At 42.3% G+C, this 13484-nt stretch overlaps 1 protein-coding gene across 1 annotated transcript in view; it reads left to right on the top strand.

Moving 5' to 3' along the window:
* The window catches only part of rab3gap1 (RAB3 GTPase activating protein subunit 1), a 76359-nt gene that overhangs the window by 47365 nt on the left and 15510 nt on the right, over positions 1 to 13484 (top strand). The window contains exons 18-22 of the mRNA XM_066641205.1: positions 917 to 1054; positions 7196 to 7423; positions 10344 to 10440; positions 11436 to 11539; positions 12251 to 12366. Coding sequence (XP_066497302.1) covers positions 917 to 1054; positions 7196 to 7423; positions 10344 to 10440; positions 11436 to 11539; positions 12251 to 12366 — 683 coding nt within the window. The remainder of the gene's footprint in view (positions 1 to 916; positions 1055 to 7195; positions 7424 to 10343; positions 10441 to 11435; positions 11540 to 12250; positions 12367 to 13484) is intronic.

Below are 13484 nucleotides of genomic sequence, written 5' to 3'. Positions count from 1 at the left end.
AATATAAATATAATTCTTATCTTATCTATCATAATCTTACATTCCATTACATTTATCTTAAATTGATTTTTTTATTTTACATTTAAAAATTCATGATAAAAATCTTCAGTCTTAAGAAGGGACAGTAAATTGAAATGTGCAAAAAAAACAGTTGAAAAATAGTTTTATTTTTATTATTTGTTTATTATTTTTTAATCAATCAACATCCCTAACTATATTGCCCACAACTTCTAAAGACCTGTTGGTTAAGCAAGTTTCTGAAGTTTCCTGTCCAAAGAAATTGACGTAATATACTTCGGGGTTCTATTTTCTTAAATGGCTTGTCCAGAGAGGTAGTGGACTTCAGGATGTTTGGGTTATAGTACACAGCATTCCTTCGGATTGTCTGGTTTTGTTCCTGGCCTCCTACCGCGGACTTGTTATTGCGGCTCAGTGGTCATTAGTGGGTTGAAGGTTTGAATCTGGAGGTTTCGGCTGCTGCGGGACAGGTGTTGAGGCCTGTCAGGAGCTCACTAATGAATCTATAGAGCTGTCAGCTGTCTGGGACTCCATATCTGATGACTGGCAGTCCAATCAATGTACTGGCCCCGTCCAATTGAACAGACAGGCACGCGGGCGCTTTTTCCACCTGGAGACACGACACAATATGGTCTTACTTCGGAGGTTTGGCTCTCCCGAGGAGAAGTTTCATTCAGCATCTGTGTATGTACACACTTTAAATACTGTAGTTCTTTGCTTTCGTTTGCACTTGGATTTTGGGATAACATTGTTATTATTATTATTATTATAAAATGTGACCAATTATATGCATTACAAATCGGCTAGGGCCCTTGCGTCAGGAAATGTCTTGGACAGTTTGCAATAATGAACACCCTGAGGAACTTGCTTGTTGTCCTTTTGATTTTGTCTCAAACAGGAGCCGGCCCCCATGACTGAGGACCTGCTGGAGGAGCAGTCTGAGGTTCTGGCCAAGCTGGGGACTTCGGCAGAGGGTGCCCACCTTCGAGCCCGCATGCAGAGTGCCTGCCTTCTCTCAGATATGGAGTCCTTCAAGGTGAGGGAGCAGGGCACTGACATTCACCATATTCTATGCCCTTGATTGGTGTGAATATATGGTTATGGGTTGCTTTTGGTCTTAATATGTGGCTCAATGAAACCTTTAAGGAACACTAGGTAAGATATGGGCTGTGTCCCAATTGGGTACTACACACTATGCAATTTTCTATACAGTATACTATACATATACTATGAGCTAACCTTAATATTGTGAGTTCAGCAGGCTAGTACACACAATATTAACATACTACACCAATTCATATTAACAGGACAGGACAATGCATGTTTTCCAAGGCTGAAAGTCATATCTCCTTCCACACTGCGTAGTGCACAGTGTATGCCCTAAAATAACACTTTCTATACTAAAATAGTACACTCCTGTCAGAAAATAAAACCTATGTCTGTGTGTATTATTAGTCTAATAATTTGTGAAGTGCACTATTATAATATTAGTGTTAAGTGCGCAATTGGGACGCAGCTTTGGTATTTTGGCTCCTGGGCTCCCCCTACAGTTGCAGAGTGTAATTCAATTTTACAGCACTGTCTTGAAATCAAGGGAAGGAAAGGGATGGAGAGGAAGGTGGGGGGAAGGGGATGGTTTCCTTCCCCCTCTGAAACTTCAAAGTGCAGTTTCTGCAGTGCTGAGCCTCAATTAGCAACAACAATTAACAACCGAGGTTCTCTTCTCCCTATTACAGGTTGATAAAGCATCACATTAATTTTGAAGCTGTAATTTTAAGGTAAAATTCTACATAGTGTTGCTCTAAGCCATGTAGTTCAAGCACAAAACTAAAGCAGCAGACGTGTCTTGACTGATCTATTACATTTGGGGAAAAGGGAAACTAAAAAATTAAGCTTGTCGTCAAACTATTCACTTAAGAGACAGAGTTGGGTTACAGCTATAAGCTGAAACATGATATTGATCAAAGTACATCAAAGGCTCCCAGGATTATATATTTTTCAATTGAATGTTAGAGTGAATATCTCACTACTATGTCCCCAACACTCAGGCCGTATTTTCAGTATCTGATATCTGCTTTCTGTTGGAATGGACTTGGTATCTTGGCGACAGAGCAGTGTTGCTTACTGACCAAGTCTGTTTGAGAGTGACCGGAGCTCACGTCGTCTTCTAACCATGTCAGTCCTGCTGTACCAACACATCATCACACACTGGTTACTCAGGCTTGAATGGGTGCAGTCGTTAAAGTTTGCTGACCGTCTGGTTTCCCCAACATAATATTTACTTAAAGATTTTCGCCCTTCTGCCCATCTCTCTGATGTCCGGATTTGAAATGGATTGTTTACAAAGATCCTTCACTTCTTCTTGATGACTAAAGCACTATTCTGGCGAGGTTGGTTTAATGTGGGATTGAGGGGTAGTGTAAATATTATCTATTCGTAGTTATTTAAAGGAACACTCGGTAAGATTGGGTAGTTTTGGGTAGAACATCATCTACAATTGCAGAGTATAGTTTACTAGGTTTGAAAGGTTAATTTGAAGGTTAAAATACTAATTAGTGTTTCTTTAACCATACTAATCTTCTGCAAAGTGGAGCGTTTGATTTTCACTAGAAGTCCAAAAGATTGTAGCTACCCCCATTAATAGTAATAGAATGGGAGTCTCCGTAGCAAGGGCACCTATCTAAGCTCACCATGCCCAACGACAAGCATCAGCTAGCAGAGTATATATCCCCACATCATGAGCAAAATTTAGTCTAGGATTTTTGGATGATATTGACTGGCCTTTATGATTCAAAGCTCATCACCTAACAGCCGTACCTGACCTCACGGAATGTCCTTGTGGCTGAATGCAAAGAAATAAACTGTAATAGAAGGCAGCAATTTGAGACACAAGGCCCCTGCGCTTCGTACTCCAAATACAAAGTAACAAACTTTGGTGAAAAATTAGCCTCTGAGTTACGTTTATTCCCCGCATGTAAACACAGTTATTAAGTTGCTTTTTATCATTGGCGCCATATTGCTAAAGTTAGGTCTTTTTTATCCCACGGCTATGCAGAAAAACTTGTTCGTGCATTTGTTTCCAGCAGAATTGATTATTGTAATGCTTTCTTTTCAGGGCGTCCAAGGGAAACAATACATCTTCTACAGCATGCAGCAGTGTGAATCCTATTATAAACACAGCAGAGAGAGCATCCTGGTTTTGAAAGAACTGCAGCAGTTACCTGGGCATTTTAGAAAGGATCTGAAAGGTGTTTTTACTAGTTCTTAAAGATTTAAGCAGCGCCAGAGCTGAATTTGCAGATAGTGACCTGACTGTTCTCTCCATGTGTTACTTCCTGCCTATACCAATTATGCTATCATTTCAAAGGATTGTAGACAGCTCTTATACTTAGTGAATAGTGAATCGGGTCTGATTTTGCCCAGATGTGTGCGCAAACAGTTTTTATAATCTTCATAGAAAAAACACCTGGAGGAAACCCATGCAGATACTGAGAGGACACTCCATAGTGACCCGAATCGCATGTGTGTGACTGGGGGAATGGGCAAGTGCCATGCGATGTACTTGTGCCCTGTCCAGTGTGTGTTTCTGCCTTGTGCCCAGTGATTCCGAGTAGGCTCTGGTCCGACCACATCCCCGAACAAGAAGAAGTGGTTCCAGAAAATGAATAAATGAACAAGAGGAAGGACTTTCACTAATGCTTTTGTGGCTGAATGAATCATAGAATCAAAGGCATTTCTGCAAAAAACAGAACATTACTATCAATTACTACCCTTTATTTCAGGAGAAATGTTTGTTGCAGATCTCTAGTGAATGTTGCTGTTGTGTGTGTAATATAATCGCCTTCTTATCAACGTGGGGTGTAATTCAAATAAATAGGTGGGGGTGGAATTAGTGCGCTGCAGGTAATGCCGCTGTCACACAGTTCCAGGGTGCTAGGCTTGTGGGTTCAAGCCCCTCTTTGGGTGTCTGTCTGTGGAGAGTTTGGTGTATTTTCCCCGTGTCTGCGAAGGACTGGCTCCCCCTCCAGGGTGTGTTTCCACCTTGCGCCTTGTGATTCCGGGTAGGCTCTGGACCTGCCGCGACCCCGAACTGAATAAGCAGTTATTCAATAAGCTGACTTATTGGTGGTAAAAATGACAGAAATCTCTTTTGTTAAATATGACGTTCCGGCCCACTTCCAAGGCCTTTGTCAGATCTCAGTATTCCCATTTGCAACATGAGCAAATGAAATTGCTCAGGTCTCCGTCAAATATTTACAGGCAAGGCACCCATTGATGGCTGCAAAATGTATGCAGCTGTGAAGAAGACACAAAGTTTCACTCCATATCTTTTACCCCCACAATGACAGGTAAAGGCCGTGCACCTCATCCCCGGGCCGAGATCAGACGTCCCTCGGCCATGTAACTCTGCCTTAATCTCAGGCCTAGAATGCGCTGACCCAAGGATGAGGTGCAAAGCCTTGACAATCTCTCCCTTGTTATGGGTTTCACCTTTTAAAAGGGGTGGGGGGGAGTAAAAGAGATTGTAGAGAAGGAGCTGGTGGAGAGATGTAGAGGAGAAGCTTCACGGCTTGTCATTCACGGACACCTATTCATTTCCATAAGCACCTTATCCTGCGCTCTTCATCCTTGTCTATCGGATAACGGAGGAATTATCCCACGACGCTATTCTGCCAACTGTCCCAGGAGATTAAGGAACAAGGGATTTGGGGAGAAAAGAAGAGTCGTACCCTTATTTCCAGCCTTTGTTTACGTAGCACCCATCTCTTTCAGTTGATGCCACCAGCAGGGGGCGACGGCTGATGAAAGGTGATTTTTTTTCCGCATTTTTTCCCCGCTGCCCTACAAAATGCTCCAGTTTCTCTCAAGTAGACACCCCAACTTCTTTTTTTTCCCCACTTTTTCCTCTTGCACTCTGCAGCAAAATGACTGCTGCGAGCATGGCCATCGCGGTAAATGGCCCCCTTAGCTGGAGATGGCCTCTAATTTTAGCGGCGGCACTGTCTCTAATTGTGCTTAGCCAAGCATAATTTGGCATTTTGGCTTTAATTACCATCTCCCTCTGGGTGGAGAATGGAGAGGCTTGGATATGATGAATGGGGCAACTTCACAATATGACAGCGCTTTCAACGCCCCCACCCTTGTTTCAGCACCAAGCGGTGTCCCAACCCTCCCAAGTAGGCCCTGCTCCCCCTCACTGTCTCTTGACGGGCTCTCCTATGCACAGTCGGCTTGGGAATGCCGGAGCTGATTGGACATCTCCTATTGTCCCCAGCTGCATTACTTACTTCACTCATTCGTTTTCAAGCTCCTGCTTAGTTGTAGCACCAGTGTCCAGTGTCTTTTGAGTAGAGCTTTTGATTACTGTTGGATAGCTTCTGAAGTGTAATTTGATGTGTAATCCAATTTGCAGCTTTGCAGTTTTCCTCTTACTCCAAATGTTGATTAACCAAGACATCGTAGTACTGAGGCTAAGACACTTAGAGTAGTGTCAGGTCAAGTTATCTATAATAAGCGGTCTCTGGACAAAAGCACGTAGCTAAATACAGAAGAAGAAGTAATTATTTTTGGGTGGTGGATTTTTCTCAAAGCTGCAGTGAAACTGACTTGGTCATGGTGTGTATGTGTGTGTTGTGCTGGTTGAAGTGGATCAGACACAGCATGTGCTTCTAAAGTTTTAAAGCATTTAAAAGCATTTTAAAACTTTTTTTTTTTTTTCATCATCCAGTGGTCACAGGCATGGTGTTTTTGGTCAATGGCCTATTCTCAGCCCAGCAGTGTCACTGAGGGATTTTAAAACGGTCTGATCCTCCCATACCAGCACAACACGCTAACACACTATCAATTTGTCAGTGTCACTGCAACACTGAAAATGTTCCACCCCCCAAATCGTACCTGCTCTGAGGTGGATAATGAATATAGACAGTGCATAGGCTCTGGGCCCATCGCATTCTTGAACAGCAAGTGTATGAATGAATGATCACATTCATTTTGTTTTTTCCTACTATAATGTCAAGCCTCCTCTTACGAATTCAGCCCAATTGTGGTATTTGATCTAAAAGTACTTATATATATTTTTCTTTTTTCTTTTTACATAATTCTCCATTCAGTAAGTACACAACCCGATCCGAGGGAATCTTCTCCTTGCGTGAAAAAAGGCCAAGTTCCCGAGCGAACGTTCCTGTGCTGAAATATATTCAGATCAGCTCACGGAAATATTCCTCCACCTCCCCCTCACCTCGCTCTCTTAAGTCTCTGAGCTGTCTCGTTTCTGTAAAACTCAGATCATTATGTCTCGTTGCTCCATCTCCCAGTAATTATCGACCATGAAAGTGGACGGGACTTCCACAGACGGGCAGAAAGGTCACGCGCTGAAAGTTTGCAGCTGGAATTTGTCAGCCAGCTCATTTACAACAGGAACGGCTGACAAGGCAGCGAGCTCATTGCTCACTATCACCGTGATTCATGCACCAGTGTCCATTTACCAGGAAAAGACCTGATACTGCATATACCAGATTTTTTTTTTTTTTAAACATTCTTTTCATTTTCATTTTCACACCAGTCAGGTTCTCTATTTTTCCATGATAGCATGTGGATTTACACCATTCAGGAATGGAAATTAATTTGATTCTGATATGGTTTGGCCTTTATTAGAGCCTTCATTATTTCAGGTGTCTTGCTTTCTGTTATTCTAAAAATTACGCAGGGATTCTACCTACACTGCTCTTGACAGCTCCGTATCCTTTCATACACATAGCTTTGAGCTTAGTTTAAGATGAAAGCTTTAAATTGTACATACTGAAAAATATATATATATATATAAAAAGAAAATGCTTTCGTATGTTCATTTGGGTTGCTGGAGTCTACCAACACATACAGTGTAAAACAAGATCGCCCATTAAGAAAATATATAAAATGAGTCCTTCTGAGTGGCAATTGTCCCACCTCCTCATCTGTGTTTCTCCACTCCCAGTGCTGGACCTGGGATTATATGAAAGTGCAAAGAAAAGTTAAACAGAAAAAAAAACAAAGAGAACTGAGTAAAAACATAGAAAACAAGAATGGAAATGAAGGAAAGAGAACTGAGTTAAAATGGCTAAAAAGCCAGAACTCTTGTTGGGTGAACATAGCATTAATGTGGCTTGTGTATATGTGTGTGTCTTCTGAACTCCCTCAGGCGGCCAATCCCGGCTGTTCTCTGGAGGACTTTGTGCGCTGGTACTCGCCGAGAGATTACATGGAGGAAGAAGTTACTGACGAGACGGGCCAGACTGTCGTCCGCGGCAACCTGAGTGCTCGGATGAGTATCCCCGGCAACATGTGGGTGGAGGCCTGGGAGACAGCCAAGGCCACACCGGCACGCAGACAGAGGAGACTGTTCGACGATACCAAGGAGGCTGAGAGGGTAAAAAAAAAAATAGATGGTTTGTTTTGGTTGCAAGTCACTATGGGTTAAAAACCTTGTTTCATCACTTTGAACAGTTTTCAAGAGAAGGAAAAAATCCTTAATGAATATGTTAAGGACCAAAACAATACAATTTATATTGCACGGTTTTATTATGTCAGTTTCACACCATATAAAAGGCAGCAGGTTTTTCCACAAATTATGTGGGGAAAAATGGATAGCAACAAATTGGAGATACAAGGACTTGATTTACAATAATGATGGACAGGAAAATTGTCCTAGAACTAAATAGCATACTCTGAGAATACATGTTTTTCAAAGATGCATTTCATTATCTATGGATATGTGCTATTGTGTGGGCACCTGTTGTCAAGTGACATGTAAAAACGCACTGTCCAAAACTTTGGTGTTGATAATTGCACACACATAGCTAGTATAATCTCCACTGAAAAGTATTGCTATTAGAAAAGTACATGAGCCTAATTTCAACATGCCCAATGCCAAGAGTTCTCCAGAGATGTATAAAGCCTCCCCTGAAATCCCTGTCACTAACATGGACCACAGGCTTTGGAAACCATGACAACACATCCATAACGTTAAGCATTGTTTACTTATCATGTATTCATGAGTTGTTTTTTTTCTTTGGGAGTAAACACGGCTTCGCACAAGAGAGGGTTTGAACCTCTTCAAAAAACCACAGCGTAATTATACAAGCTATCAATGTGAGTCTGGATTTAGTCGAGATTGACCAGTCTCTCTGGCCAGTCAGCACTCTGCAATGTTTACGTGTTATGTTTAGTCCCTACTCGGCTCACTTAGAACAACTGGTGAGCAGGTACTAAAATGTCCCCAGTTCCAGGTACTGGGTTCAAAATTTCCTCATTAAAAATACACACAAAAATTGCAGAGTATAGTTGAGTAGAGTAGGTACCATGCAGTGGAAAAGCAACATAATGTTCCACCATTGTAAACCTTCCCAGAACAGTAGAATGGACAAACCCCATATTAATAACCTTGATTGTTCAGGTACCTACAAATATTGGACGTGCAGTATAACACACATGATCTTACAGTTACTTCAAGGTCTCTGTGTGAAAGCAGTAACGATTCCCACAGCCCCTTTGCACACTCCAGTGCTCCTGCAAACCTGAGGACCTTCTGAAGTCCTGTTTCCATCTGCATGCCACCTGTGCTATAAAAAAAAATCACCATCAAACGCAAAGCTCAGCCCCAAACGGGCCGTCCCAAGTGATTTGGCAGGCGACCAATCAGCTCACAGAGCTGCCGGAAAATGGGTTAGAGCACGGAGCTCTGGCAAGGTGTCCCCAAACCCACCGAACTGGAGTTGAAGGGGAGTTCAGGGGAACATTGCCCAGCTTGAAGGTCATTGTCTCTGGGCGTCCTTCAGCCGTCTGTCCCAATCTTTTGGGGAAACTCTAGGTGCGGAGTTCAGCTCCAATTAATTCGCTGATTTAATTCTCCCTGTCCCCTCGTCTTTTTTTTTTTTTTTTTGTCTGTTTGCTCCACTAAGTTGTCCTGGACAATGACAGGAGTATCCGTGTTTTCCCTTCATAACGGTTCGCAGCTGAGAGAAGCCACTGCCTTTCAAAAATTTGGGTACATCAGCTGGTTCCTCTGCTGCATTACCTGCCTCACACTGCCATCTTTACTAGAGTGTTAGCAGTTCAGAGGGTTGAAGTCATGTTTGTGATTCACATCTTATCTTCCAGCATCAACACCTGATCTCACTAATGCTTGCATGGTTGATTGCCAACAAATCTTCATAGAAATCCTCCAACATATTTGTGGGTAAGAAGAGCAGAAACATCAAATGTGAGTGATGGTGCTACAGAGGATTGGTGTTGTGTTTGTTATTCGCATCTCACCTTCCAGGTGTCCTTGTGGCTGAATACCATCAAATCCTCACACCAATCTTTAGACATATTTGAGTGCAAAACCTTCCCAGAGGTGGGGAGAACCCTCTATGAGTACCCTCCATTTCCGAAACGCCACATGAGCATTGCTGGTCAAAAATTTGGGCACACCCACCCACAAAACCTTATTGGAATGTCTGTCAACTCCAGCATTTCTTCTGAAATGAAGAGAATGAATAGCGTGTCTTTCTTTGCTGTAATAGCTTCTTCTCCTCTGTGAAGCTCTGACACATGATATTAGAACATTGCTGGCATTCAGCCACATTTACTTTTGTGAAGTCAGGTACTGATGATGAATGATGAGTTGTTGAATGGAGCTTTAGGACTCGCCAAAACACCAAATAGCCCAGTGTTGGGAGGTTTTATGCCCCTCTAACTGAGAATTGGTTGAAGCTTATGTGCAGCTATTCTGGAGCATTTCATGCTCTGGGTTGTGCTCTTCTCTGGTAATGATAGAAATGGTATGTAGTTGTGTGTGAAATAATAGAGCTCAAGATGAAAAGAGGTGCCTGCAAATATTTAAAAATCTTAAAATCTTAAAGACTTTATTTCTAAGCAATAAAAAGGGTTGGTTCGTGAAAAAAAAAAATTTTTGGTACATAAACCACATGCAGAAGATGTAAACATTTGAAAGGTTTTTAAAATGCAAACATTTGACAGGCTGCATGTCTGCAGTTGTCATGCGGACGTTTTTTTTTTTATCAGCTTCATCAAGGGCTTGAAGGATTTCTCTCTTATTAGAGACTCATCAGGATGGAATAAAGAAGCGAGAAAATACAGCAGAGATGCTAAATCACACAGAATGACCTAACAGCAATTAAAAGTTGTCGGCCGTCTGGCACGGCGTTCTCTATATAGCTTCGTCGGGACAATATGTCATGCGAGTCAAGCGGCTCTCAGCGGCAGAAAGGAAGCGAGTTGGCGTGCAGCAGACGGCCATGGTGAAGTAGCGCAAATATGAGCTCTGGGTTGATGTGTTTGTGCAGGTGCTGCATTATCTGGCCGTGCAGAAACCCGCCGACCTCACCAGACACCTGCTGCCCTGCGTTCTCCACGCTGCTGTGCTGAAAGTGAAGGAAGAAGGTGAGCTCAAGTCCTGGAGCTTTTTGAGGTCACCGCTGAAGAATGTGTGTATGTGTGTGTGTGTGTGTGTGTGTGTGTGTGTATAAGACTAAGGCAGATTCAATTTGCCATTATTTTTTATGTTGATTAATTTTTAACTTTATTTCAGTAGCAGTTTTCTGAATAATTCTGAAGGATCACTCCTCTAAAGTTCAGCCTTAAGCCCTATTTGGACAGGATTAGTTTTACATGGAGAGCTTTGGTAATGGTAAATTTACCACAGGATGTCAGTAATGTTTATGGTGGATTCATGCTGGTTAAGTCTTGGAAACCTTGAAAATAAAAGAGATGGCTACTCGACTCTGCTGTCATAGAGTGTGGATCAGACACAGCAGTGCTACTGGAGTATTTAGACTGTCACTACCAATTTGAGAACAGACCACATGACACAAATATACAGCCCTCAACGGACGAAAAGATGGGAAAATCTTCACTAATCATTCACACAGTTATAACTAATCTTATAAACCAACCGGTTAACTGTAACATCATAAGTAGGACCTGTTCGTAACATGCATGTAGGCTGTTACTGTGGCAAAACCTACTGAGGCTACCAGAAATGTCTCTACACTGAATGGTCCTTTAGCTCGTTTGTCGATTTGAGTTTAACTAAACGCCTCCTCCAAAGCCAACCTTTTTGAGGAAACCCAGGATATGCCGGAATATTCTCCCACATGTTCATTCAGATGGGATTAGTATAACCTGGGGTATTTTTACTGCTCATTTTACAGTAGGTAAAAGGAATCAAGAATCTTTCTTGCAACAGCAGTGTGCAGTCTGGAAAAATGACTGAAATTGTTTGTTCGTACAGAAATACTACTGAGATACTCTGGTAAATATGTCTTTACCCCACATCCACAGATAAAACAAATCCTGTCCAAATAGGGCTTTAGAAGTTGTTTGAACTCTCACAAAACCCGTGCTTTTCTCACTTCCTCTCACTCTATTTCTCTCAGAATCAGTTGAGATCATCCCCTCAGTGCGGAAGGCCATCCAGCAGGTCACTTCTCATGCCAGCAAACTGCTGCGCCATCCCAGCCCTGACTTCAAGAAGCTGGAGGTGAGCCATGTTGATAGCTGACTGTAAATCTCACTAGTTTTGGGGTGAATCCCAAAACCACAAAGCCCTACCCCTCCATTTTGCCTAGGTGGGTAGGGTGTCTCAATTCTTATTGGGATAGAGAGGTAGGGTGAAAGGTTAGGGCTACATGGCCCTTTTCAGATTTTTCAGATGCACAATTCAAATGGAATATTATTAATGCCTTGTAAACCACTGGAGACACGTTGTTCACTGCCAAACAAACCAACAAATATCAGTATTTTCACCTTATGATAATGATTTAATGTAGTTTCAATTAATTACATCCCATTACTTCATAACAGTCATAAAACTTTGCTAGTAGTATGCTGATCTCTCTTTAGTTAGCTAGTAAGGTCCCAGCTCCAACTGCAATTACATTCTGGCACCTGACACTACTGCAACATTTAAGGTAGAACTCAGCGATTTAAACAAAAAACGCAGAATAAGATGTCCCAAATTTAGCTAAAATCCAACAGCGATGTTGTAGCACAGCAGCGCTCCTATGATATCACTGCAGATTGGCTGTTTCTGATGATGTATTAGGTTCTGTCCCAGGTTTCTCCCATTTCGAAGATTTTATTCACTACACCCGTTTAACTCAGTTCTAAAACAAGGAATAGGTGTAAAAACATGAAATGGGATTGGGCCTTAATCTCTCTTAATTTCTTTTCATTTCACTGTTATTTTTAGGACATCATTAACCAGCTCGTGTTGGTGGAGAGTATTATTGCCCAGTCCCGGTCTCTCAAAGCCAAGTTTGGCATTGGAAAAGGAGAAAAAGGAGAGGACTCTGACGATCTGGAGAAGTAAGGCTTTGTAATTTAATATTTTTTTTTACAAGTTTCAGTTGTCTCTGCGTCAGTTGTCACATTTTTGCGGTTGGTAACTTGTAACAGAGCGGTATGCTGGTGCTGCATCTAATGTCGCTGTCACACAACTCCAGAGTCCTGTGGTTGTGAGATCAATCCCCGCTCCAGGTGACTGTCTGTGAGGAGTTTGGTGTGTTCTCTCCTGTGTCAGGAGAGCAAGCACATCAGTACACAAGCACATCAGTAGCCATGGGACCTGATTTTAAATGGCCACTGTGGCTAATAAACACAGCTCACAGAAATATTGTCAGCACCTCTAGATCACTATTTCAGATGACATAGGCTCCTGTAATTGAGGAACATTGAGAGATCTGAGTGGGTTTTTGCTTAATTTAAAAAGCTTCATTTATTATTTATTTGTTGGGGCGTCTGTGTCGTTTCTGTGGTGTAGAGTTTGTTCTTAACATTTTGAGGGTAGGTAAAATGCTGAGAGGACTGAGTGACTTTGGCGCAGTGATGTATACAGGGGTTGGACAATGAAACTGAAACACCTGGTTTTAGACCACAATAATTTATTAGTATGGTGTAGGGCCTCAATTTGCGGTCAATACAGCATCAATTCGTCTTGGGAATGACATATACAAGTCCTGCACAGTGGTCAGAGGGATTTTAAGCCATTCTTCTTGCAGGATAGTGGCCAGGTCACTATGTGATGCTGGTGGAGGAAAACGTTTCCTGACTCGCTCCTCCAAAACACCCCAAAGTGGCTCAATAATATTTAGATCTGGTGACTGTGCAGGCCATGGGAGATGTTCAACTTCACTTTCATGTTCATCAAACCAATCTTTCACCAGTCTTGCTGTGTGTATTGGTGCATTGTCGTCCTGATACACGGCACCGCCTTCAGGATACAATGTTTGAACCTTTGGATGCACATGGTCCTCCAGAATGGTTCAATAGTCCTTGGCAGTGACGTGCCCATCTAGCAATCTAACAAGTATTGGACCAAGGGAATGCCATGATATGACAGCCCAAACCATCACTGATCCACCCCCATGCTTCACTCTGGGCATGCAACAGTCTGGGCGGTACGCTTCTTTGGGGCTTCTCCACAC

The sequence above is a fragment of the Hoplias malabaricus genome, chromosome 12 (assembly GCF_029633855.1).
Source record: "Hoplias malabaricus isolate fHopMal1 chromosome 12, fHopMal1.hap1, whole genome shotgun sequence".
Taxonomy (NCBI): domain Eukaryota; kingdom Metazoa; phylum Chordata; class Actinopteri; order Characiformes; family Erythrinidae; genus Hoplias; species Hoplias malabaricus.
Note: the sequence above shows the minus strand (reverse complement) of the source record. Positions and strands in the feature narration are given on the sequence as shown.